This window comes from Sylvia atricapilla, chromosome 10 (assembly GCF_009819655.1).
Source record: "Sylvia atricapilla isolate bSylAtr1 chromosome 10, bSylAtr1.pri, whole genome shotgun sequence".
NCBI lineage: Eukaryota > Metazoa > Chordata > Aves > Passeriformes > Sylviidae > Sylvia > Sylvia atricapilla.
In genome coordinates, this window is record NC_089149.1 from 471,786 (window position 1) to 497,075 (window position 25,290).

Here is a 25,290-nt window from a genome sequence, read left to right on the forward strand (position 1 = left end):
TGTGTGCCGGGCTCATGGGGCTGTGTGCCCGGTCCCGGGGCTGTGTGCCGGGGCTGTGTGCCGGGCCCCCCGGGCTGTGCCGGGCTCATGGGGCTGTGTGCCGGGCTCCGGGGCTGTGTGCCCGGTCCCGGGGCTGTGTGCCGGGCTCATGGGGCTGTGTGCCGGGCTCATGGGGCTGTGTGCCGGGCCCCGGGGCTGTGTCCCGGGGCTGTGTGCCGGGCCCCGGGGCTGTGTGCCGGGCCCCGGGGCTGTGTGCCGGGGCTGTGTGCCGGGCCCGGGGCTGTGTGCCGGGCCCCGGGGCTGTGTGCCGGGTCCCGGGGCTGTGTGCCGGGCTCATGGGGCTGTGTGCTGGGGCTGTGTGCCGGGTCCCGGGGCTGTGTGCCGGGGCTGTGTGCCGGGCTCACCGGGCTGTGTGCCGGGGCTGTGTGCCGGGTCCCGGGGCTGTGTGCCGGGGCTGTGTGCCGGGCTCACCGGGCTGTGTGCCGGGCCCCCGGGGCTGTGTGCCCGGGCTGTGTGCCGGGCCCCCGGGGCTGTGTGCCGGGCTCACCGGGCTGTGTACTGGGGCTGTGTGCCGGGTCCCAGGGCTGTGTGCCGGGCCCCCGGGGCTGTGCCGGGCCCCCGGGGCTGTGTGCCGGGCTCATGGGGCTGTGTGCCGGGCTCGCCGGGCTCACCGGGCTGTGTGCCGGGGCTGTGTGCCGGGCCCGGGGCTGTGTGCCGGGCCCCGCGGCTGTGTGCCGGGCTCATGGGGCTGTGTGCCGGGTCCCAGGGCTGTGTGCTGGCTCCCGGGGCTGTGTGCCGGGGCTGTGTGCCGGGGCTCGGCAGGGCCGGGAGCGGAGCCGTGCCTGCCCCCGCAGCAGCCCGCGGGCCGGCCGAGCTGACCGCTCTGCACAGGCTTCTCCCGCTGGCACCAAGGAGGAGCGGGAAGCGGGAGGGAGGCAGGGTCCCTCTACCCGCTTTGGGGAGCAAGTCTGGAGAGGACCGCGTCCCGAGGCAGGCGTTCGGGGGTCCGGAGCCGTGCGGGCGCCGCCGGGCCGCGGGCAGCGCTCCCGCCCCCGGGCCGCCGCTGCCGTCCCTCCCCCGGCCGGAGGCGGCGGGGCCGGGCACGTGTGCGGGCCCGGGCCCGGTGACTCATGAGGCGCCGGCCGCTCCGCCGCGGGGAGGATGAGGGAGGGCGGCCCCGGGGGAGGGCAGCCCGCCGCGCCGCCGCCCCGCTCCGCGCCTTCCCCTCGCTCCGCCGCGCCCGGAGCGCGGAGGCCGCGCCGGGACCAGGTGAGCGCGGCCGGGGCCGGGGCTCCCCGCGGGCCCGGGGCCGCCGGCGGGGCCGGGGCCGGGCGGCGCTTCCGGGCGGGGCGGGGGCGGCGGCGGAAGCGGGGCCGGGGCCGGCGCGGGGAGCCCGGGCCGCCGCTGCCTCCGCCCGCCGCGCCGGCGGCACGGTGGGCATGAGCCGCTGAGGCGGGCGGGCCGCGCCGGCAGGGCCCCGCCGGCAGGCCCGGGGTGAGTGCGGCGGCCCGGCGGCGGGGCAGGGCGGGCGGCGGCCCTGCCGGGGCGGCTCCGCGGGGACGGGCGGGCGCTCGGCGGCCGGGGCCGGGAGCGGGGCGCGGCCGCGGGGCTCCGCACGCGTGTCCCGGCCGCGGGGCCAGGGCGGGTCCGGCGGGCCGGGGCCGGGGCTGTTCCCGGGCGGGCCCTGGGTGGCCGGAGAGGCCGGTGCGCCGAGACGTGCCGTGCTGTACCGGGCCGTACTGGGCCGTGCTGTACCGGGCCGTGCTGTACCGGGCCGTGCTGTACCGGGCCGTGCTGTACCGGGCCGTGCCGTGCCGTACCGGGCTGTACCGGGCCGGGCCGTGCCGAGTCGTGCCATGCCGTACCGGGCCGTGCCGTGCCGTACCGGGCTGTACTGGGCTGTACCGGGCCGAGCCGTGCCGTACCGGGCCGTGCCGTGCCGTCCCGTGCTGTACCGGGCCGTGCCGTGCCGAGCCGTGCCGAGTCGTGCTGTACCGTGCTTTACCGGGCTGTACCGAGCTGTACCGGGCCGTGCCGTACCGGGCTGTACCGTGCCGTGCCGTGCCGTGCCGAGCCGAGCCGGGCGGGCCCGGGCCGCACCGCCCTGTGCGCTCTCACCGCTCGGCCCGGCCCCGGGAGCCGCCGCGTCGTGACGGAAAGAGACGGCTTTTGGTTTTCTTTTCAGAGAAAGTTCTTGAATTCGGAACTTTGGTTCGCAGGTGCAAAGCAGTCGGTTTGTTAAGACGTTGGTATTGCGGGTGAGAAAAATGCAGGGATGTTTGTGTAAAGGGATTGTCTTGGAAAAATGTGTGATTGTTTCTTTTAGAAAGAATTATTTTCTTTTGGTGCTTTTTTTGAGGTGGGCAATGTACGCCCCAGAGCGAGGGAGAAGCAGGACACGGGTGACAGAGATAATGAAGTGCAGGAGAGCAGGGAAGGGATATAATGGGAAAGAGGGATGGGAGCAATGAACAGTAGAACTGGGTTATGTCTTTTTTTGGCACTACGGAGAAAGGGTTCTAATGAAATGACAACACATTCCAAAGTGACGAGGAAATGATTTGCATAATGAATAATTAACCTGTGGCACTTGTTGCTGCAGGGGAGGTTTGGGGTGAGGGTGAGGAGAGGTTGCAGGCTCCCCTCGGGCTGGCTGCGTGTGACCCTGAGCAGGCCCACTGGCATAGGGCAGTATTATGATAATTTAGAGTAGATAAAAGAGGAAGAAATGAAAGGCCTGGCAGGCCGTGCTCACTGCAGTGGTGACAGGTCTGCTGGGATGTGCCACTGCAGGAGCCAGCGGAGCCGGGAGTCTCTCTGCTCTGGGCTGGAGCAGGAATGGGCAATCCACAGCTGCCTCCAGCCTCTAGGTGTCTGAGAGCCCTGAGGAGACGCTGTCATGCTCTCCTGCAGTCCGCCCTCCCCGGGCTCCGTGCAGGGCAGGTGAATGCCCCATCCCCTGGCCTCGGTGCCATGTCCCACTGCATCCCTGTGGCAGGTGCTGCTCTGACTTCCCTGTCCTTGGAGCTGCCTGTGCTGGAAGCCTGGAGTGTGACAGTGAAGCCCAGGAGGTGGAGATGGGTGCCAGCAAACAGCTGGAGCACACACTGGAGTGACCACTGGAAGGGTCTGCCCCACAGGGCTGGGGTTTGTCTGCCCCAAGCACACAGGCTGTAAAGGACTTGTGGTTTCAGCCTCCCTGTCCAGGAGGGTTTCTGTGGCCGCAGGAACATTTTTACACGTGTGGTGTAGATGAAGATCTGATGGCCAGCACAGATTAAATCATAGGCTTCCGTCTCTGTTTTTATTTCCTTTGAGGAGTTGTTTTATTCTGCTGCTTCAGTGTCGGTGGGGAGGTGGTAGTGACACAGGGATGCCTGTAATTAGAGGGATGAGCCTCAGCACCTCTTGATCCCTAAGTAGTGGATGATTTCTGCTCGGCATGATTCCTGCTCACAACTGCTGGATAATCTGCAGACATCAGTTTCTGACACTGAGGAAGTCGTGCGTGTTGGCTTGTAAAAGGCCTTGTGGTAACTGTTGCTTTCAAAGGCTTAATAGGTGTTTTCCTTAGGCATATTTTCAATGGGAATGCTGTAAACAGCATGTTAGCTAAGGCAGACTCGTTAAGGTGAAACTGCAGGAAAAGTTCAGATCCCATTCCTTATGATTTATGTTCATGCCGAGGATGATTTTTGCAACTGCAAATTTATCAGCAAATTCCTGCTGCTACTCCTGTCTGGAGGGAAGGGAGAGGGAGGATCTGTCAGAGTTCAGTTGCTTCCCTGGGAATTCCTACCCTCCCGTGTGTCCAGCCCTACACAGGGGGCTCTCCTCTCCCTGGTGGTCTCCACTGTTTGTGTGCCTTAAGGATTAGAGCAGTTGCCAACTATTATTATTTTTTAATTTAATTTTATTAACAGTTATAACTTGTAAACCTATTATCCCAAGTTATACAGCAAAGTAAACAACATTTCTTTCCTCGTACCCCATAGTTATTTACCAAAAGGATTCACATGTAAATGTGTTTGAATGCTGTCCTCGGTGACATTTGGAGCCTGCTCTGCTGAGAATATGTGCAATTGCAATTCTGTTAGTGTCAAAGAGAGTTCCCAGCAATTAACAAGGAAAGAGAAGGGACTATTAAAACTGTGTTGTAGTTGTGATGAAACTTCAGTACATCCTAAGATAAGAAAATACAGCGAGGTGAAGGTTTTGTGTGGTTCCTGTGAGGATACTGGTGACTGAGGAGCCTACTCTCCCTTGAGCAGTCTGTGCAGGAGGAATGTCCTACTCAGTACTTTGCTCAGAGAAAAAAAACAGTGACGGTGTTGGTTTCCCCTGATCTGTGCATTCAAAACCAGCAGGAAGCTCTGCTGTTCTGAAGATGCTCTGAAGTCTCTTCAGCAGCTTCAGAGGCAGCGACAGGAGGGCTCCAGCAGCACCCTGAGCTGGGGCAGGATGACAGAGATGAGGTTTCCTGTGCCCATTGGGCAGTTTGGGAACTGGATTTGCTGTGTGCTGATCTCAGGGTGAAATCCCTTGTCTGCCAGAGGAATTGCTTCTTCTAAAGGGTCAATTAATTTTTTAAAATGTCTACTTTCTGTCAACTCCTACCCTGTGAAATAGTCCATGTTTAAGATTATGTTAAATAATTGTTATGGAAGAATACTTTTATCCAAAATATCTTTATTTTAAGTAGCTGGGAAGAAAAAAAAGTTTCCAATAGGTATAATCTGTCCTCAGTAAAATCTAACTCGAGTTCTCATAATTCAGCTTGATTAATCTTGAGTTTTTGAAGGTAAAACTGCTGTTGGTACAAATTAGTAAGAGTGACAGTGGCGTGTAAGGTGGCAGCACTTCTGTCACAAGGATGCAAAATCCTGCAGTTTGAGTTCATTTTGGTTTGAGTGTACAGGCTGTACAGGAAAACTGAGGCAGCTGGGCCTGAGTTTTGTGTAGCCAGATTATAACTTCCATAAGGCAAGGGCAAGAGCAGCATTAGCCCAGCCTGGGGTATGGGCCAGCCCAGCTTGGGTCTGTCTGTCCTTCCACAGCCCCACTACCTCCTGGAGCCGCCGTGGTCTGAGCCCTGTGATAAAATGTATGAATCCTGTGTGCTCGTGGGACCTTTGCTTTGGGCAAATAGGCCAAATACTTGTTTCCTCAGAAAAATCTTTTGCTACATAAATCTGCAAGGTGTATATGAGTAGCTGAATAGATTTCCGCAGAATAAAAGGCATTAGGTACTAGATAGGTTGAAATATGTCCAGTGCTTTGGTGTTTTGAGCAGAGCTGCACAGCCGTGCACGGTTAGCCTGGCTGGGCTGCTTTCATCAGTCCCTCCTGTGAGCGTACAGGTGGCAGAGCGTCCAGGTTTTCCTGTGGGAAGTGTACCTCGCTGTCCGCCCTGGGGCAGGCTGCTCTTGTAAAAGGAATTTCTTTTCCCTTATGTAACTTGTTGGTGTTACATCGGCTCTTGCAGAAGTGCGTCAGTCTTGCTTGCAGCGGCACAGAAAAAACTTAGCAGAGCGTGCACTGAATTCCCCCCTTATCTCTCTATAGCACATTTTATGTATCTTGTAGTGAGATGTTTTGTTTCTACAGTTTCAGACTTTGAGTTTCAGAAGATTAATAGACTTAGCAGCCCTGTTTGCTCAGCTTAGCAGCGATAACAATGTAATAAGTCATGAGACGGTCGCAGATCATCTGGCAAGGCGAAATATGCCTTGGACTTGAACTTGGAGCAGGTATTATTTGCAGAGAAAAGTGCAATGTTGAAAGCATTATAAATAGCATGTCCTGACTTGGGCGGCTGTGGGTTCAGGTCTGCCTGCAGAGCCTGCACAGGAGGCAGCTGATGGCATCTGCATTCCCCCTCGGACGGGCCGGGGAGGCTGAGGGCAGCGTTTGTACCCTACATGGCTGGTATTTACTGCAGCACGTAGGGAGCCCTGGCCGGGCCGGGCCCCGGGCTCCCAAATCCTCCCGCAGCAGCTCGGTGCATTCCTGCTGCTCCCGCGCCAGCCAGCCCAACTGCGAGCCGTGAGTAAGGACTTGGGAACCCAGAGCATTTGTGGGCTCCGGGCCCAATCCTGCTTCCAGAGAAGTTAATTGGATTTTTTTTTCCTTCCAAAAAAGGGAGAGCAGTCAGAAGTGCCCAGCCGAGTCGCCCTGGGCAGTGCTCTGTGCGGTGTGAGAGCCCGGGGATGGGCTGCGGGCAGGCAGAGCCCCCGTGGGATGTGCTCCCGAGGCTGCCGGAGCCGTGGCGCTGCAGTGGCTGTATCTGCACTGCAGTGACAGCACCCAGCGCTCCAGGAGATCAGCTTTTTCCTCTCGGTGTGAGTGAACTGCTGTGGGAGCACGTGGAGGGTGCTGTGTCACTTGGGTGTCGATGCGGGCGAGGTGTGGAGCCTTTGGACCCCGCGCTGCTCCGGGCACGTGTGCCAGCTTTTCCCAGCGGCTTGCCGGGCTGAAGGCACGGCAGCAGGGCTGCCTTGGCCATACCCAGCAGGTGTTGGGGTGTGTGCAGGGCCACCTGCCCTTCCTCTCCCTCGGCGCTCCAGCGCTGTGCCTCAGCGGCCGTGGGAGGAAGGTCCGTCAGCCCCACGCCCCGATAAACGCCACAGCGCTTTCTGGGCAGAAACCAACTCTCCGGTTTTTCCTTCCGTGACTCTCCCGGAATAAAATCCGGACAAAAATGTTGGTTCCGGGGTGTGGAAGAGTTTCTTAGTGCCTGGGCAGCGTTCCTGACTTTGTGTGGCCGCCTCTGGTTTTCAGCGGAGTCTGGTACTCTACTTGGCATTTCCTATGGCAGTCCTTCTGTGCTCCAAACACAGGCACAACTTCAGTGGACTTGGAGATTCTTTCAAGCAGTGAAAAATCAAAGGTAGTGAGTCTGTGATCCTGATAATGTAATTATGTATTTTTCCAAAGCTTTTTGATGTGTAGCAGTTAAAAATGTTGTTTTGGGAGTGTGGGCGCTCGCTGTGGTGCTGGAGCTTTGCTGGGAAGTCAGACCCTGGGCAGATATCTTGTTTGCTGCTTATCAACGTTTTATTGAGCTCCTGTATTTATGTGCAAATATATTCAATAAATAAATCTTTAATGATGTGATTTTTGTTGTGAAAAGTAGACACAGCTCTGTTCAATTCTTCTAATTAAATACAGCTAACAGTAGAACAGAAATACAAGCACTTGAACTTCTTTCACTCATTTTTCTGCATGACTGATAAAATGATTGCTTTGGATTTGGTTTGTTTTCTACAACTTTTGAGCATTCTGTCTTTAATCACCATTTTTTTAAAAGCTAGGTTTTCTGAAGTCATTTCAGAAGCTGTTTTCAAATATGCCATGATTCTTGTGTAAGAGTAGAAATTTAAACCTTCATTATTGGTATTTTAAAATGGCTTTTAGAGGTAGGAGGGGAAAATACAAGGAAAATGGTAATCTTTAACAGGAAAGAAAACAGGAATTTTTCCAAATTTCTTTTGTTGCATTTAATTTGGGTAGTTTGCTATGTTAATGGGACACGTTGAGGAGAGGCCAAGCAGAGGATGGAATATTCAGTGTGAGAAATCCTAAGGGACGGTGTCAGTGGCACCACTGCTGTCACATGGGCAGGGACCAGCCCAGCTCAGGAGCCCCTCTGTGGCCTGTCCCCTGTGTGGTGAAGCTCTGCTGGCTGAGGAGATGTGCAGCAGAGGCTGTTCTCAACAGGGGCTCTTGGGGGTTCTTTCTCATGGTTACTGATAGCTGCAGACATATCATCATTCCAGATGAACAAGGGTGACAATGTACTAGAGCAAATGCCGATTAAAAACTTGTCTCGGAGATGTTTTCCACTTCTTTCCTAAAATAAAAGTCATGCAGTTTTTATTGCTTCTTTTTAATACCAGTGACTAATTTGGAGCTTTTGCTTGGTGTCTGCAGACACGTGTATTTGTTTAGTTCGTGTGAGATTGGTCACGATCCAAAATTGATCACATCAGTAAGTGTTTCTGTGCTGCTCAGGACTGTGTATGTAGGGATCTCTATTAAGTCAGGGAAGGCTTCTCTTAAAGCCTGATTTAGTTTTCCTGTGTGTGGAAAAATCATTTTGTATTTAGTGTATAAGTCATCTCTGATACCTCAGATGGTGACAGAGCAGAGAGAATTAAAAATCCCATTCTCCGTGGTTTAGATTCTTATGTAACTAATGAAATTAGTGATAGATTATATATCTATGTATTACATAGATTCGTTGTATTTTCTGAGAAGGTGTACAAGTTTTTATTATCCTGGAAGGATGTGATTATAGACATAAACGTAAGGCCAGAATGAATCAAAGCATCAGAAGTGCTCTATTTTGGGTCTGAGATTCCCTGAGAAACAGCTGTGAATGCAAATGCAGCCGGCTGTGTCTCCTGTCTCCCAGCAGAGGCTGGAGTGTTTTCCAGGCCTGTCCTTGCTGTGTGAGTCACGGGCAGGGCTGTCCTGGCACTGAGCCGGCAGTGCCGCCCTGCTCCAGGTGTCCCCAGCGTGGCACTGCTGTCACTCGCTGCTGCTGCCCTGCTTGGTGTGGCAGTGCCAGCCCTTCCTGGGCCTGCTGGGCCACTTCAGCAGCACTCCTGCAGCCCAAACTGAACCGTGCTGATGGCTCTGCTCTCCCTCGTTGCCGTGTCCCTTTCTGGTCCCTGGGGAGAGGCGTGGGGCTGTCCCTGCATTGCCATGGCTGAGCTGAGGTGCCCAGTTCTCCGAGCTGCTGCAGGCAGAAGTGGGTGTAACGAGTCCCTCGTGAGCTGGGCTCACCTCCCTTTTCGGTTGCCCTCCAGTCAGATGCAAAATGAAGCAATCCATGATTACTATGACCTCGATGGCTGGGACTGTGCCTGTTTTGCAGCAGGCAGAGAGCAGCAAGGTGTCCCCCCATGGAAGTGTGGTCCAGGTGTCCCCAGGGCCAGGAGAGCTGCTGGCATTGTCACCAGAGCGGGAAAACACACCAGCGTGGAGCAGGTGACACGAATGGCCTGTTCTCTTCCTGGAAATTAGGTTCAGATTTAATCTTGCTGGTTAATTTGATGTGTGCAGGGATGTGGTGGCTGCATCCAGACTCCTGGCTCAGAATGATTGTCCTAATGAAGTGGTTGTCACGTGAACGGGCAGGAACTTTGGAATTTTTGCTGTGGTGGGAGGGGTGGCCCAGCCAGGGATGAGTTAGTGAGGCCTCGGGGAGGAGCTTGTCTGGAGAAAGTGCCACTGTTGATAAACTGATAATGTTAGTAGTGACCCTGTGTGTGCCCTGATCCATCAGGTGCTCACTGCAGGGGTCTCTCAGGACTCCTTGTTACCCCGGCTTTGTCCAGCTGTCTCTGGGGAGGGAAAAGCCGCCCTTGGCACCAGGGCCACATGGCAGCTGCACTGGGAAGTGGAAATCAGTTTGTGAGTGTAAACCTGAGCAGTACTAAGGTGCTGCTGTTTCCCCTTGCAGTACAGGAGGTGCTCAGGCATCGGACCCGTGGGAAGCCGGGGTTGGTGTCTGCTGCACCTCTCCCCAGTGAGAGCTCCTCAGGGTCACTTCTCCCTGAAACCATCAGCATCAGCTGAATTTGGTCTCACAGGGAAGCAGTTCCTTCCCTTGCTGAGTCATGGACGTGGCTTTTTGCTGTAGGGATTCCTGTTATGGATGATGCTCATCATCATGGTTTATATAAATTCATACACGTGCAGTTAGAGATCACCTGTCGCTGTGGGACAGTTCCTGCCTCTTTGCTACTGCTGCAGGTGCCTCCCAGCTCTGAATCTGGGCTGTGGGACTCGTGCTGGGGTTTGCCATGGGGCTGTTCTTGAGGAGGACACCCAGCACCCGCTCCCGCTGAGCCAGGTGTGATAAGGAGCTGAGAGTCACACCCACACGGTGCAGGGAAGGTTTGACAGGTGCAGTGCTCTGTCCATGCAGCCTGTGCTGCCCTGGGAGGGCTGGGGGCCTGGGCTCACCCTGCTGCTGTGGGTCATCTTGCTGCTCTCCTGCCTTGCCTGGCTTGTGTACATTTGCGGCTAATCAAACAAAATGTGCAAGAGTCGGATTAATAAATAGCTTGTCGTTTTTGGAAGGGTGCATGGTTGGTTTTTTTGTGGCCTCTCAAACATCTTTGTACAGAAACAACATGTTTAAAATTACTATTAGAACAAAAAACCCTGATTTTAATAAAGCAGGTTTTATTTTTCAATTCAGTTTGTTACTTCTTGGAATCTTAACTGTTATTTTTAAATTTAACTTGACTGTTATTTTTAAAGATAACCAACTTGTTTTTAGACTTGCTTGTGCAATGTCACGTCTTTTTTGGTGGAATCCCCTATGCCAGGATAATAGAGAACTTCCCGTTTCTAAAATACATTATGTGAATGTTGTGGCAAAGGAATTACAGTGTGAATATGTTTTTTATTACGAGAAACAGTATTTGCAACTTCACTGGTGGGTGGGGATGGATATGTAAATGCTTTGTAATGCATAAATTGATGAAAAGTGGATTAAGGCAGAGTAGTCCTTCCCCATTTTGTGTCCCTGGTATAGAGCTGCAAGAACAGAGTAACAGCTTGTGTGCTACGTCCTCCTCCAGAGACAGGGACTGGCCTGTTCCTCTTCTTGCTCCTAAATACACATCCAGCTAATGCTGTCAAACTGTGAATGCTGTGTGTCCCTGAAGTCTCAAATTTTGTAACAGAGATTGATACATACCCCAGGCTATTAAAAAAAAAATCAACAGGCTTGTTTCTTGACTTTAATATTTTTTAAATTACAGCAGGAGCAGTTAATCCGTAACCGTCTGCTCTTTAAAGGAAAGAGGGTTTATGGAATTTGCAGTGTAACTTTCTGACTTGAAAATAGCATTACTGTAATCTAAAGTAAGAGAGGATTGGGCTGTGGGATTTGTACGTCAGTGCCCGTGTGCTGCTGGTGGGAATTGGTTCAGTTTCATTTGGGAAATCTTGGAGCAGTTCCTGATTTCTGCACGTGCTTGGGGCACATAGTGTACATCATGTTGCCTCTTTTTTCATTATTTACCAAGTTTTCGTGAACCCAGTACACTTGGGTGTCTTAAATTCCGATGGAATGTCACAGTTAGGTGGTTCTGCTAAAACAGATTCAGAAACTGTGAAATAGACTCAAGATAAAACCACGTCTGATGGGGATGTGCCAGAGGAGCCACTGAAGTCAGTGGGAGGTTGCACCAGGCAAGTCTGTCAGAGCTAAAACAGTACAGAAAAAAAAACATTTAAAATACTAGTAGTAGTAGTAGTAGTAAAACTTATGTATATCATGCAAAATATCTGGGTCATAGCAGGAGTGTTGGCAGGTTTTTTTACAAATCTGGTGTGGCACTTAGTTCAAAGCTGACATGTGCTTGTAACCAGGCTCCAAATGCAGCCCAGGGCACAGTACCCTGGCAGTCCTGCTCTAGAGCTGCCTGCTCTCTGCTCCTGCCTTTGCACTCCCATTTTTTCCTGAAATCTGCAGAAGTACAAAACTGGAAGAGGAGTCATCTTGCTTTTCTGTGCTATCCTACGGGAGCAGTGGGTGCAGCCCGGAGTGTGAGACAATTGGGTTCTTAGCTGTAGTTTACTAAAGAATATTTTCCTTTATCCAATCCTATACGGTTATGTGACATGATGTTAATTAGCTCATTGTTTCAGCCTAATTTTGTGACAGTGCTATAATTATATCCCTCAATTGTGCCACAGAGTAATTGCTGTATCTCTTCCAAATTTTCTATGGAGATATGTTATTAGTAAACTTTGAGTTTGGCAGAGGTGTTTTGAAAATACTGTAAGGAGTCAGTAATTTTGTGTTCCTTGATTTAAAAGACAGACATTTGGCAATTTCAAGCTTTGAAACTGCCCTGTCAGTGTAAATAGAATATTGATTTTATTCCATTTCCTATCTCATTAGAGTCATTGTCATGTGGATGAATTCACGTTGTGTAATTATCTGTTCTTGCTGACAGTTCTCATGTCATTGAGACTGGTGTTTTCAGCTTCCACTTTCTCCAAGCATAAAAATAGCATTCTTCCTGCCATCTTCTCCTTTAGTGATGGGCTTTTTGCCTGCCCAGCTTTCTGCATCTTTCTTAGAGAGATGTGTGTGAACCGAGATAGAGAAGACAGGGATGTCCAGTGAACCCAGGTACAGGAACAGTGAAAACATTGCTCCTCTTTGGGAGCAATTCTCAGTGCAGGGAGATACCTTATTTTTGTGTCAAAGACTGTAATGAGGAGGAAAAATGCATCATTACTCTGTCTGTACATTTCTTTATAGCAATAAGGGGAAGTAACAGGAGTCTCTTCTGTGTCAGATTCACTTTCTTAGACATTTCCAGATAACCTTTCCATTGATTTTTGAGGCTGTTTCTTAATCATTTTCATTGACCCAGCTCAGAAGACAACTAACCCTCCTAAGGAATGACTTAGTGTTATTTCTCTCTTCTGAGAATCACTTTTTAATTTGTTTTCAGTCCTTGTATCGTGATATTCAGTGAAGGCAAGGTTCTGCTTTGGCCAAACCAATGTTGCAATATTCCCAAGAGAAGTAGCAAATGCTGCCAAATTTCAAAAGGTGAACTTTAAAACCCACCTGTGGATCACAAGAGTCTTTAGTACTGACTGCTCTGCGAGGTGGGGTCTAAACCTAAATCAGTTGTAACTAAATGAAAAAGTTCAATCCTTTTCCTGTCCTGTCCCTACGGTTCTCCCTCTGGATCTGTTGCAGTTGTTCCCATGTTATCATGGACAGCCCAAAGGAGACATGACATGTATCAGCTGGCTTTTGCAGACAGTGTATCTTCTAGCACCTGAAGCTTTCTGGGCACTCCTTAGTGACTGAGTATCACAAGAGGATTCCAAAGTGACAGGAAAATAGTTTATGCAAATAAAAAAGGATAATTCTATGCTAACATCTTCCTTTATTTAGTGGAGATATCGAAGATGAACCTCTGGTCTGACATCAAGCTTTATTTCTGCTCAAAGGCTATTTTTAAAGCTGACATTTCTGGCTGTTTTCAGGTAGACAACAAACCAGGACAAAACACTTTTTCTTCAAATAACTGTTCATACAAACTACACATCTAGTATTTCTTCGTGTTCTGAAGATTTACCTTCAAGGCATCAGTTCCTAAGAGTAGTACTTTTCTTTTTGTGGCTGGCAGCCTGAAGAAGGAAGGGTGGAATTCAGTCTCAGTGCAGTCACAAGTGTGTCACTGACCTCAGCAGGAGCAGGATTTCCCTCCGAGTGGGTGACTGTCCAAATCCTAACAGAACACTTATTACAAGCCTGGGAGTAAAACATCGTTTGGGGAGTCTTAGCAGGAATATTTCTCCTGTCAGTACGTGTGAGCACAAAAGCTGGTTTTCATCCGCTTTCATTTTGGGTGCTGCCTTCATGCTCTCTTTCACTTCTTGTTAGGGGTGACTACTTGTGTAATGAGAGTGAAGTATCTTGTTTGGAAATGGTGGCCTTTAACTTGCATTGGCTTCAGCGTATAAAATGCATCAATTTGCTGCTCTAACTCTTCTTGGTGTTTGGAAAAATCAATGCTTGGTATGGATTGGTTACCAAGCTGATGAACAGGGTTGGCAGCACCCTCTCCTGAGGGTCTCACAGGGAACAAACGTTCCTAACAAAATAACACAAGTCATTCTGTGCAGTGCAGGAGTGTTGGTGGGAGGATGCAGATCCAGGACAAGTTGCAGTGCACCCTGGCTGAAGGCTGGGAGGTGTGTTTAGGCTTCCAGAAGTGCTCTGATGTGCTGGTGTTGCTGCCCGGGGCTGCAGGGATGCCTGGTGGATCTGGTGGACCTGTTGGCACGCAGCACATTCTCTGCTTTCAGATCTCTTGGTGTAATCTGCCATGGCTGGGAATCGTAGCACAAGTGCAAGAACTGGTTTGCCTGGAGACTTGTTACAGAGCAAGTTTTCAAGACCTAAGAATTCAACATCCCAGGCAGTGAGGAGTGGTGACTGCTGGTGCAGGATGACCCCAAACTTCAGAGTTTTAGACGGCTGAAGCAAATGAGTATCTGTGTTTACCACAGAGACTTAGTTGTCAACTTGGTTAACTTGTGTTTGCAAGTAATTATGTAGTTGTTTGTCTCTTGCTAACAGGGATTAAAAACGTGGCATGCTTTCAAGTGTCCTGGCAAAGAACCCGCGGTGCCTGTTGTAATCTCATTAGCTGTGTTAGGTGTGTTTTCCTTCCCCTGGAGTTGGTTGTTCTGATCACTGTGTCCCTACAAGAAGACTGTAGCTCTTTCTCATCTGTTGGTTTGCATCCACGCTGACAGCATCGCTTCCCAGGGTGTGATTCCCTGTGTCCGTGACCTGCCTTGGAGGGTAGTGGGAAGCGGGAAGATGATGAAGCAGCGTCCTCAGAAAGACGGGAATGGGAATAGCGATCCCCGTAGCGCGGGCCGAGGATGCTGTCGGGGTTCAGGGCTGGCGGAATCCCCGTGGCCGGTGTTGCCGGTGCGTCCCAGGCAGTGCCCCGAGGGTCCCTGTGCTCCGTCCTCTGGGCTGAGCTCCTCAGGTGTGGACAGGAGCCGTAGTTCATTACACCACATCTGTCTGCAGGTGCCACCAGGCGTCTGTGGCCGAGCTGCGAACCTGAGTCGCGGCGCGAAGGGAAACCCGTCCGCCCCATCTCGGCATCCGAGGGGAAGCTTTGCCCTCCTTTGGGGGGTTTGCGGCGGCCGCTGGCGCTCCCCCGGTCGGGCACGGCCGGTGTCCCCGAGCTGTCGGCGCGGGCCCGGGGCCGGTGGCCGGGGCCGAGCCGCTCCGGGGGCTGTCCTCACGGTGCCGCTCCCGTTCGGCCCCCGCGTTCCGCACGCCGCTACGGCCGGGCCGCACCGGGAGCCGCGGCGGGCGGTCAGGCGGCGCCGGGCCCGAGCCGCTCGGAGGGCCGGCGGGCGCTGCCGGGGCCGTTCCCGGGTGCCGTTCTCTGGGCCATTCCCAGGTGCCGTTCCCGGGGGCCATTCCCAGGTGCCGTTCCCGGGGGCCATTCCCAGGTGCCGTTCCCGGGGGCCGTTCCCGGTGCCCGTTCCCGGGTTCCATTCCCGGGTTCCGTTCCCGGGTTCCGCTCCCTGGGCCGTTCCCAGGTGCCGTTCCCGGGTTCCTTTCTCTGGGCCGTTCCCGGTGCCGTTCCCTGGGCCGTTCCCAGGTTCCGCTCCCGGTGCCCGTTCCCGGGTTCCGCTCCCTGGGCCGTTCCCGGGGCCGTTCCCGGCCGGGCCCGCACTCCGGTACCGCCGGGCCGCACGCGCGTCCCCCGGCGGGCGCGCTCGGGGCAGCGCGGCGCGGCCGGCGTCTGACAGGCGCGACCTTTCATAAGACGGCCCCCGCCATTGGCTCCCTGCCCGGAGTGTCGCTGCAACGCTCGCCGCGATTGGCCCGCGGCGCTGCTGCCGCCCGGCCCCGCGCGGGGACGCGGCCCCGCCGCCCGCAGCCGTGAGTGCCCTGCGCGGGGCGGCGGCTCGCGGGGCGCCCGCGCCGCCCGCTCGTAACGTGTCTCTTCTCTCCACAGGTTGGTACTAAGAAGTGCCTTTCCTGACGTCGCTGCTGCTTGGGACCGCTTCTAGAGCAGCCGCTGCTTTTGCCTTGCTTGCTGCCAGCTAGACTGCGACGACAGCGCTCCGCCGCTGCCAGCCCCGCGCCCGCCGGGAGGAGGGTCCGGCGCCGCTTCCCCGCCGCCGCTGCACTGTGCACTAAAGTGTGCCCCGAAGGTCAGAGCTCTGCTGCCCGAAAGCCAAGGAGAGGAGAAAAAAAAAAAAAAACAAAAACCAAACCAAACCCAGCCCAAACCCAGTGTCGGTCGTTGCTCTAAACTGCTGCATCTGTCTATGCCAAACTAATCGATCCCGATTGCACCGCAGAGCCCGCTGCCTGGAGGCACCTGCCCGCCGCCGTCCCCGGGAGCCGCGGGGGGATCGCTGCCGGAGCCCGCCCGCTCCCGTGCTGGCGGCGGCCGCGCTCAGGACGGGATGCTGAGCGCACGGGGCTGATCCCGGCCACGCTCCCGCAGCCCCCGCCGCCCCGGGCCCGCTACCGGCGCCACGCGCTCAACTCTGGTGACACAGCTCTTCTCCAGATCGCGGCCGCCCAGGGTTACTTGTTTTAAAACAGGGAGCGGGGGAAAAAAAAAAAAAAAGTGTTCCGGAGGTGGCACTTTCATTATTTCCAGTTTATCAGTTCAGCTACTCGTTTGCCCGTTTTTATTGGAAATTTTAACTACCTGTAAAATCTAAAGATGGCTGTTAGCGTCACACCGATCCGGGACACAAAATGGCTAACGCTGGAAGTGTGTAGGGAGTTCCAAAGGGGGACTTGCTCACGACCAGACACGGAATGTAAATTTGCACACCCATCGAAAAGCTGCCAAGTTGAAAACGGACGCGTAATCGCCTGCTTTGACTCATTGAAAGTGAGTAAATATTACGTTATTTTCAAGGATATGTGGTTAATGAAAGAAGCAGTTGTAGCCAGAGAATTCCTGTAGCCAAACAGGAGCAAGTGCTGGCTGCCAGCAGTGGGGTGTTTTGCTGCTTTTATTTTATTGATGCTTGTCGATTTCTGTTGCTGCTTTCCTCAGGGGAAGGGGAAAGATACAGGGAAGGAAGGGGAAATACATCTGGCAGGGCTCAAATCCTCCAGTGTGGCTACAGGGGCTCATTCTGTGCCTCCAAATTGTCCCCTGCCTGTAGCTGGAATAAAGGGCACTTCACGTAGAAACAGCAAAGTCACTGTGAGGATTCTTTGTTTTTAATAGCACAAACCACGTAAGCAATATGAGGATTTGTTTCCATCTCGTAACTACCAGCGGGTTGGTGTCTCTGGACAGCTGATGGTGAACCTTAGAAGAGTGTTTTCCTCCCTGGCTTACTCAGGTGTCTGTGAGTGCCCTGCTTGCTTTCTGGGGTTGGCACTGGTGTGGTTATCCCATGTTTTTTCCAAGTGCACTTGCTTAAGGGAAGGACAGCACTTAGCAGAAGGCAAGGTGCCTCTGGACGCGCAAGCATGGCAGGAGCAGAGAGGGTTTTCAGGAGGCACGTCCCGGCAAGGCACCATAGATACAGGGCTGTTGCTTCACTGTAGCTGTTGTGTCAGTGCTAAGTGTTAAATGTGCGGGTCCCAGCTCCTTCCCTTGGTTTTTCACGATGTAATTAACCTAACGTGTAAAATGCTCATACCACAAACAGCACAGTGGAGTCGTGAAAAAACCAAACCTTGGGAAGCAGGAAGACTTGTCCGTCAGTTTTTTCTGGAGTGTGATTTTTCTCCTCCTGGGCCCCGATGCTGGGAAGTGGAGCTGGCTGTTGGCACAGCCGTGCTGGGGAGGGAGCTGGAGCAGCTCCTGGAGGTCACGGCCCAGCCCGGCCCCAGTGTGGTGTGAGTGGGTCAGGAAGTGCCTTACAGCTGGTCACTAAATCCTCAGCATCCCGAGCTTCACAATGTGTCTTGTCTGCGCTCAGGGGTAAAGCTTTCCCGTGCTCTCAGGCCTGAAATGCCCGCTCCATCACCCCCAGCCGTGGCTTAACTTGCAGATACTGAAAGGATTTGTTTCTGTGCGGCGTTCAATTTATTTTTGAATACAGCGATTACAATGCATGCAAGGGTATTAATTTCGAAATGCAGGAATAAGACGTTTTGATGCGTTCACGATGTGCTGGAGGTAGGAGCAGAGCCAGGGCTGGCAGTGCCAGCGGGGAGTCCCAGCCCTGCGGTGGCATCACCAGCACGCGGTGCCAGTGTGTGTCGGCGTGTGGCTGCCCGGTGTCCCTGTGGGGTGGCCGTGCTGCCAGAGCACAGCCTGGCCCCAGGGCCGTGTGCTGTCCCTGAGCGAGGGGCTGTGGCGGCCACCATGGGTCAGCAGCACCCGCGGGGTCCCCGGCGTGGTCTCCCAGCAACGTGTGTGTGACCCCACTGGCCTTGTGCTTGTCAGTGCGAGGATGTGGCCCGAGGCTGGAGAGCAGCCACGAGAGCCAGCCGGACATGATGTCAGCGGGCGCTGGAAGTGCCCTAAAGTCTCCCTGCAGGACGGGGCTGCTGGTGGGGCTGGAGCCGGCGGCAGCCCGAGCTGGTGTCTGTGTCAGAGGGGATGCAGCGGGGCCTGGCCTGCTTTCCCCAGCCCCGGCAGCGTGACTGGCCCTTCTGCTGCCATCAGCAGGGCTCTTCGCTTCCTTCTTTAATGCGGGAGCTGAGGCTGACCTTTGCCGAGCACTGCAAGGTCCGTGGGTGAGAGCCGTGGCTAACGTTACAGCGCTGCTGCGGATCCTCGGAGGACAGGAGTGTGCTGCTGCCCTGTGCAGTCAGTGCAGGGGCCGGGCTGGGAGCTGGGAAAGGATCTGCTGTTTAAAAATACACTGCTGACCAGAGCTGTTTACTTGTGCTCATGCTGAAAGGTTTGCCAGTGGCTGAGCTGCTGTGTGCTGGAGAGGCTCCCGGGGATGGATCCTGCAGCCCGGGGCAGGGCCCCGGTGCCTGTGGCTGGCTCCCCAGCCCCTGGGCAGGGCTGGTTGGTGAAGTGTGTACCATCTACCAGAATACCTTGGGTTCGCAGGAAACGGGGTATGGCCCTTTGGGGTATTTCCAGTCCAATCCCCATCGCTGAAGCCATTGCTCAGTTTCGGTTTTGTTTCAGCTCTGTGTCGGTTTTGGTGTGTGCTGAGCTCGACCAGCACTAGTCATTGAGTTACCTTGTCTGCAATACCCGAAACTTGGGGTGTTCTGCAAAAGCAGTTTAGGGAAATGCTGCGCCAGCTCTGTCTGGACCTTATAAGGTCAGTCAATACTTTTGTACAGATTAAAAAAGATTTTTGGTTAGGACATTCAAAAGTAATTTTTAATTTTTCAGTAATTTAATATGGATGTGATGTCCTTGTTCTTTACTAAAATAGCAGTACGCTGAAAAATTGACCTTAATGTTAAAATATTTGATTTCTTATTAATGTATATAATATTAGTATTAATTAGACAGCTATCCTTGCATTACCTCTGGTACGTAAGATACTTAGTCATTGTCTTTTTCTCTACAAACTCCTGCATCTTGGCAGGAGTCGAGAGGAGGTGACCTTTCAGGTCCCTTGCAGCCCGGCGCTGTGTGATGCTGTGATCTGTCACTCGAGGAGCTGGTGTGCGTGTGCCCGAGGAGTGACTGCTGTGTGGGGCTGACGTCAGGCAGGTGTGAGTGCTGCAGAGCTGCAGCCCCTGGGCACGACTCCTGCCAGCCGGGGATGGCCTGTGTGCTCGGCTGTGCTCAGGACATACACAGGCAGAGCAGATCCTCGGAGGGGACCCTGAGCAGGGGCAGTGCCCTTCTCCTCTGGCCCTGGCCCAGGTGTCCTCTGCGGGCACAGGACAGAGTGCTGAGTGTGCAGCCACCGCGGCTGGCCAGCCCTGCCCTGGTCATCCCTGTCCATCCCTGCCCTGGCCATCCCTGTGACCTGCCCATCCCTGCCCTGTCCATCCCTGCCCTGTCCATCCCTGCCCTGTCCATCCCTGCCCTGGCCATCCCTGTGACCTGCCCATCCCTGCCCATCCCTGCCCTGCCCATCCCTGCCCATCCCTGCCCATCCCTGCCCATCCCTGCCCATCCCTGCCCTGCCCTGCCCTGCCCTGCCCTGCCCTGCCCCTGCCCTGCCCTGCACATCCCTGCCCTGCCCATCCCTGCCCTGGCCATCCCTGTGACCTGCCCATCCCTGCCCTGCCCTGTCCATCCCTGTCCATCCCTGTCCATCCCTGCCCATCCCTGCCCATCCCTGCCCATCCCTGCCCATCCCTGCCCTGCCCATCCCTGCCCTGCCCATCCCTGCCCTGTCCATCCCTGTCCATCCCTGCCCTGCCAGGAGGAGGCAAAAATACATGCCAGAAGTGAAACTTGGGTAAAGCACCTTTTTTTTTATTATTATTTTAAATGATTCTTTCCCCTTCCGGTGCCGTGCAGGTGCAAACTCAGTGCAGGGCTGGAGCAGGGAGAGCAGTGCTGCCTCCCGAGGCTGTGCCGGGTGCCGTGTGGGAGCAGTGGCCCTGGGCACTGCCTGTGCTTGTCACACACGTCCTGTGGGTGCACCTGGCAGCTCCTCCTCGGCTGTCACCTGGGGAGCAGAGGGCAGCCGGCTGTGCTGTCACCTCGGCCGGGCTGCGGGAGCTCAGGGCTGGGACAGCCCCAGCGCCCTGTTAGCATCCTGCTGCCTAGTTAGCGCTAATGAAACCTGCAGGGCTGGCCGAGGGGAGCCGTGAATCGAGATGAACGTGTGTGGGATAATCTGGCCCTTAAGATATTAGGAGGATAATTTTAAACCAAGAATGATTATGTAGTGTATTCAAATTATGCGCTGGAGTGGCTGAGTCAGCTCCAGCTCTGGCTCTGCCTTGTTTAAATGCCGTAGGATTTTTTTCCTAAATTTGGATGCCTAAAAGCTTGTTAGACTGTCTACAGCAAAAATAAGCTCGAGTTCCTAAATCAGGAAACTTGTTTGCAACAGAAATTTGATTTTTACCGTAATTTTGAAACATTTTTCTTCTTCCTTCTTCTTTTTTATTTTTTTTTTTCTTGGAAAAATAAGCCTAAGTAGAGCTCGTTTTTGAAATTACGTTAGCTCCGTGAGATGTTCCGATAGATGAGTCACCCGCGTTTCCTGAAAGCCGAGATAAAGATGTCTGAACCACGGGGAGATGGATGTCGAATGTGAATCTGGTGGGAGCCGCAGCTGCAGGGCCAGCCGTGCTGGGGACAGTGTCACACACGGCAGGGACAGTGTCACACGGCGGGACGGGCAGGGCTGGGCACGGCCCGGGTCTGCCCTGAGCCAAACCTGCTGCTCCCCAGCGAGCTGAGCTCCCTCCCGTGCCCCGGGACCCCAGTCACAGCCCGTGGCACCGTGGCATTGCCTGCGGCTCTGAGGTGGCTTTGGGGCTCTGAGGTCACCCTCCCGCTAAGGCTGCTCCTTTGTGTTCAAGCTGGGTGTCCCAATGAAGTGTCAAAGCTTTTTCTACTCTTTCTTCAGCAGCTGGAAAGTCTTAAAGTTCCACATTTCTCTGCTTTTTTTTGAAATTCTAAGAAAAAGCTGGAAACCAGAAGTGTAAGTCACTCCAGTGATGATGTCTGAGGTTGAAGCTCTGGTGCCTTGTGTCTGAGACCCACCAGCACTTGGTATGATAATATTTTATCTTCTGGTGTAGAAGTGTTGATTTTTTTTAATGGAACACCTGAACTCCATAAAAGTGACTACTACTTTTTACCAAGAGAACTTAAAAATATATAAATTTAGCAGTATTATTATTATTATTATTATTATTGTTGTTGTTGAAATTGGTGAGCATCTTATTTCTTCTGCCTCAGAGATGTAATTATTAGTTGTTCAAGTCTCTCTACTTTGTTACTGCTTTAAAAAATACTGATTTTTTTGACTTCTTGTTCCCCCTTTGTGTGACACTTACCTACGGGTGTAGAATAAGAACCTTATTTCATTTAATACAAAGGAAAGAAAATCCTGTAAGCCTATTGCAGTAATCATGTTGAGAATGGCAGATCATGGGCCTGATTCTTCTTCAGTGAAGGTGAAAGAAGAAGCCGAGAACACCTGAGCAGGTGGGCCGTGGGTGATGTTCCCGGTGTGGTGTGTGGCACCCCCGGAGCGTGGGGCAGTGACAGACTCTGGGTGCACAGAGGAGGTGAGGCTCAGGCCTGGGAGGCACAGGAACACACGGCTGCTTCCAAGGCAGCTCGTAAAGCAGTAACCCTTGGCAAAAAATGAAAACATAAACAATGTTCAAATTCCTAAGGTCTGATTTGCCATTTTTCTCCTCTCCGGCCTGTGTGTCTGCCAGCGGGCTGAGCTCCAGAAGAGGAAGCAAAGGGAGAAGTGGCAAACACAGCGGGAAAATGGGGCAATTGTTAGGCGGAGTGGCAAATAGTCCATTAGCAAACCAAACAACTGGAAGCACGTGTGTTCCTCTGTGGGAAGATAGATGGTGTTTTGAAATCTTATCAGGTCTTTGGACAGAAGAGTTACAACTAACTACAGCCTTCAGAGCTCATTTTACAGCTTCAGCTCTGCCTCAGCAGAAAGAAATTAAGTAGGAATTAAAACATTGTGCTGCAGCATTTGCGCTATCATTTTTTAAAGGCTGTGCATAATAGAAACCAGCGTGGGCTTCTCTTACAGTCAGGAGCTCTGCTGGGCATAGTCAGAATCAGTAAAATCCTCAGCTGGTTTGCAGGGAAGATGTAAAGAGGCATAAAATAAAAAACCTTATGGCAAGAACGTTCAGACATTTGTCCCAAGTGTTCGCTGAGTGACCAGGAGCAGCCTGTGAGGCCTGTCTCCTTCCCAGGATGACCCCAAGTGTCTGTTTTCCCAAATACAGATGCCTTGTTGCCAAGGCTCACTGAAATTTGTTGGAAGCAACAAATTACATTCAAGACGGAATGATCACATCTGTTTTTTGACTTTGGAGAAATGCTGGTGTTCCTTTGTTGGGAGTGCAGAGCCTTGTTAGCCCAGCTGGATGTTATTGAGGAACTACTGCCCCGGGTGCTGCTGAGGAGTCTGCACCTCCTGCCAGGAGCTGCTCCCTGTGCCTCTTGTCCAGGTGAGCAGGCAGAGGCAGGTGAGTGCCTCTGGGGAGTGCTGAGCTCCAGACAGGCTTCCAGGGGGAGAACCAGCCTGCTCTGGGCACTGGGCACCTCACTGCTCTGCCCTGCCCAGCTCCAGACAGCCTTCCAGGGGGAGAACCAGCCTGCTGTGAGCACTGGGCACCTCGCTGCTGTGCCCTGCCCTGCCCTGCCCAGCTCCAGACAGCCTTCCAGGGGGAGAACCAGCCTGCTCTGGGCACTGGGCACCTCGCTGCCCTGCCCTGCCCAGCTCCAGACAGCCTTCCAGGGGGAGAACCAGCCTGCTCTGGGCACTGGGCACCTCACTGCTCTGCCCTGCCCAGCTCCAGGCAGCCTTCCAGGGGGAGAACCAGCCTGCTGTGAGCACTGGGCACCTCGCTGCTGTGCCCTGCCCTGCCCAGCTCACTGTGCTGGGACTGCACTGCAGCACACACACCAGCCCAGCAGCTGCTTTTACCCTGATCCAGAGCTCTGTCCTGTCCCCTGTTTCATGGTGCTGCCACGAGAGGAGGATTACTGCCGTTGAAATGAGATTTAAGTTCACGCTGAATTGTCAGGTCCTGAAACACAGGATTATGCGAGTAAGAAAACCTTCAGGTTCGTGGTTGAATTTATTGAAATACTTATGGCTTATCCTCTGAATTAGGAAACATCTCAGGATTTAACTGATGTAGAACACACATTGAGGCAGTTGAAAGCAACTGCAGTGTTTGATCAAATAAAGGAAAATACATCTGATGAAGTGGATTTTTAAAGAAGAAGAAATCCAGTGTAGTGCTGCTGGAGGGCTTCACCTTCACCCTGGCACTAGCAAGCTGCTTTCTCAGACTGCCTTTTTGTTATACTCCACTCACTGGATAAACTTCTCAGCTCTCAGCCCTGGAGGTCCCAGGAAGTCCTCTGTCTTTTCAGAGAGGGGATGGTGGGCACGGTAGCGTGGCTCTGATGGGTGAATGCTGATGCTTCCCAAGTTTGCTGACAGGAGCAGCAGTGCTGGAGCAGGAGGGGGAAGGGGCCAGCTGGGGGAGCAGGTTTGGATCCAGCTTCATCTCAGAGCACTTCAAGTCCCGTCAAGTTCCTGGAAAGACTCTCTTCAGCTCCAGATTTCTCTGGACTATTCCTAACTTGGCAAAATAGTACAGAGAGTTAGCAAAGAGAGAGAGAGAGCTGTTTGAGAAGAGGAGCAAAGGAGGAAGCAAAGCTAGTTACTTTTTGTTGGTGTGATTTCACTGAATTTGCATGGGTTAATTCCAGGCTTACTAGAGACATGAATGGTTGTGGGATTGGGATTTAAATATGAAAGGGAGGAATTGCAAAGAATGGGAACTGTCCTTCATGTATGTGCACAGTGCCCACCGTGCTGTGCCAGCTGCGTGTGCCCACGGAGGCAGCAGACACAGAGGGGAGCTGTGAGGATGTGGAAGGTGTGTGGCTGCCCCTCTGTCAGGGGGACAGAGCTGTGCAGCAGGAGCAAACGCTCCATTGAGTGTGAGATGGAATGGGGCAGTTTGTTACTGGGGTGGGCCATGGGTCGGGGTCAGCTCAGGCCCGAGGGGTCTGGGGTGTCCCTGGGACCCAGGGTCATTTGTGTGTGGATATGCTGGAAAACCCTGCAGTCCAGGAGCAGCCAGCAAAGCTGTGGGTGGAGTAGGTAACTACCACTTTGCAGGAGCAAAGCTCCTTCTTTTTTGCCCTTTCTTTATCCTGCTGGGATTCAGTCTAAGAACCTGTACAGGTTAAGTGCTGATGTTCAGTACTGGGTGAGGAAGATGATGTGGTTTTTTTTAAATTTGAGAGCATCCTTCCAGCTTTGTCTGGCTCAGGGAGAAGTTCTCATTCCCCCAGGAGCCTGGCAGGTTTTTAGGTGTGCAGTAGCCACCCCAGCAATGTCAGGAGCATCTCAGTTTTTCTTACTTTGTTCTGTTATATAGGAACAAGAGTGTGCATATTTAACAGAAGTCTTTTGAAAAGAATAGGCAGAATGAAATGTTTTCTGGGTCATTGGGGCTCGCTGTAAGCTGACATTGGTGAGGCAGATACTGGGTGGAAAGGAAGGAGTGCACTTGTTGGGCCCTTTGTGCAGAATTCAGCCATCAGCAGGCAGCAGCTGGGGACACACTGTGCCACCAGAGACAGGGTGAGCTGCAGCTGGACAGGCTGCTGGCTCTGCTGCCCTGCCCGTTTCTACAGTGCACTCAGTGTTCAGAGCCAGCTGGAGATGGGAGACTGTGCCTGGACTCCAGCTTCCTGGTTGTGGGCTGTGTTCAGAAAATCATCTGCATTGACATACCGTTGCTTGTCTGGTGCCCTGGTAAAATCTCCCTGCAGTGAGCTGAGTCAGGAGCAGCCTGGATGTCTGCAGTGACTGTAACCAAATAAAAATGCAGGTGAGCTGGGAAAGCCCGTGACTGGGCAAACTGGAGGCTGAAAGAGTTCATGCTCACTAAACACTCCTTAGAGGAAACAGAAGAGCCAGTTCTTTGAACGTTCTACGTTGTTATTCGCTCCTGTTGTTGGTTGAACACTGGCTGCACCTCGTGTGTGTGGAGCAGAGTGAGGAGCTTCCCTTGCACAAGGTGTGCAGGGGATGGATGGATGGAGGGATGGATGGATGGATATGTATGGCAGCTTTAATTCCAACTCAAGTACCTTG

At 53.4% G+C, this 25,290-nt stretch overlaps 1 protein-coding gene across 26 annotated transcripts in view; it reads left to right on the forward strand.

Moving 5' to 3' along the window:
- The window catches only part of MBNL1 (muscleblind like splicing regulator 1), a 67,009-nt gene that overhangs the window by 3,775 nt on the left and 37,944 nt on the right, over positions 1 to 25,290 (forward strand). For 15 of the 26 annotated variants that reach the window (XR_010744336.1, XR_010744337.1, XR_010744338.1 and 12 more), the window contains one exon: positions 15,549 to 16,445. The exons of 2 other annotated variants lie outside the window; for them this stretch is intronic. Coding sequence is in view for 15 of the 24 variants with exons in the window: in XM_066325610.1 (XP_066181707.1) it covers positions 16,272 to 16,445 (174 nt within the window). In the remaining 9 variants the exon portion in view is untranslated. 9 more of the 26 variants (XM_066325608.1, XM_066325611.1, XM_066325616.1 and 6 more) reach the window with 9 other exon arrangements.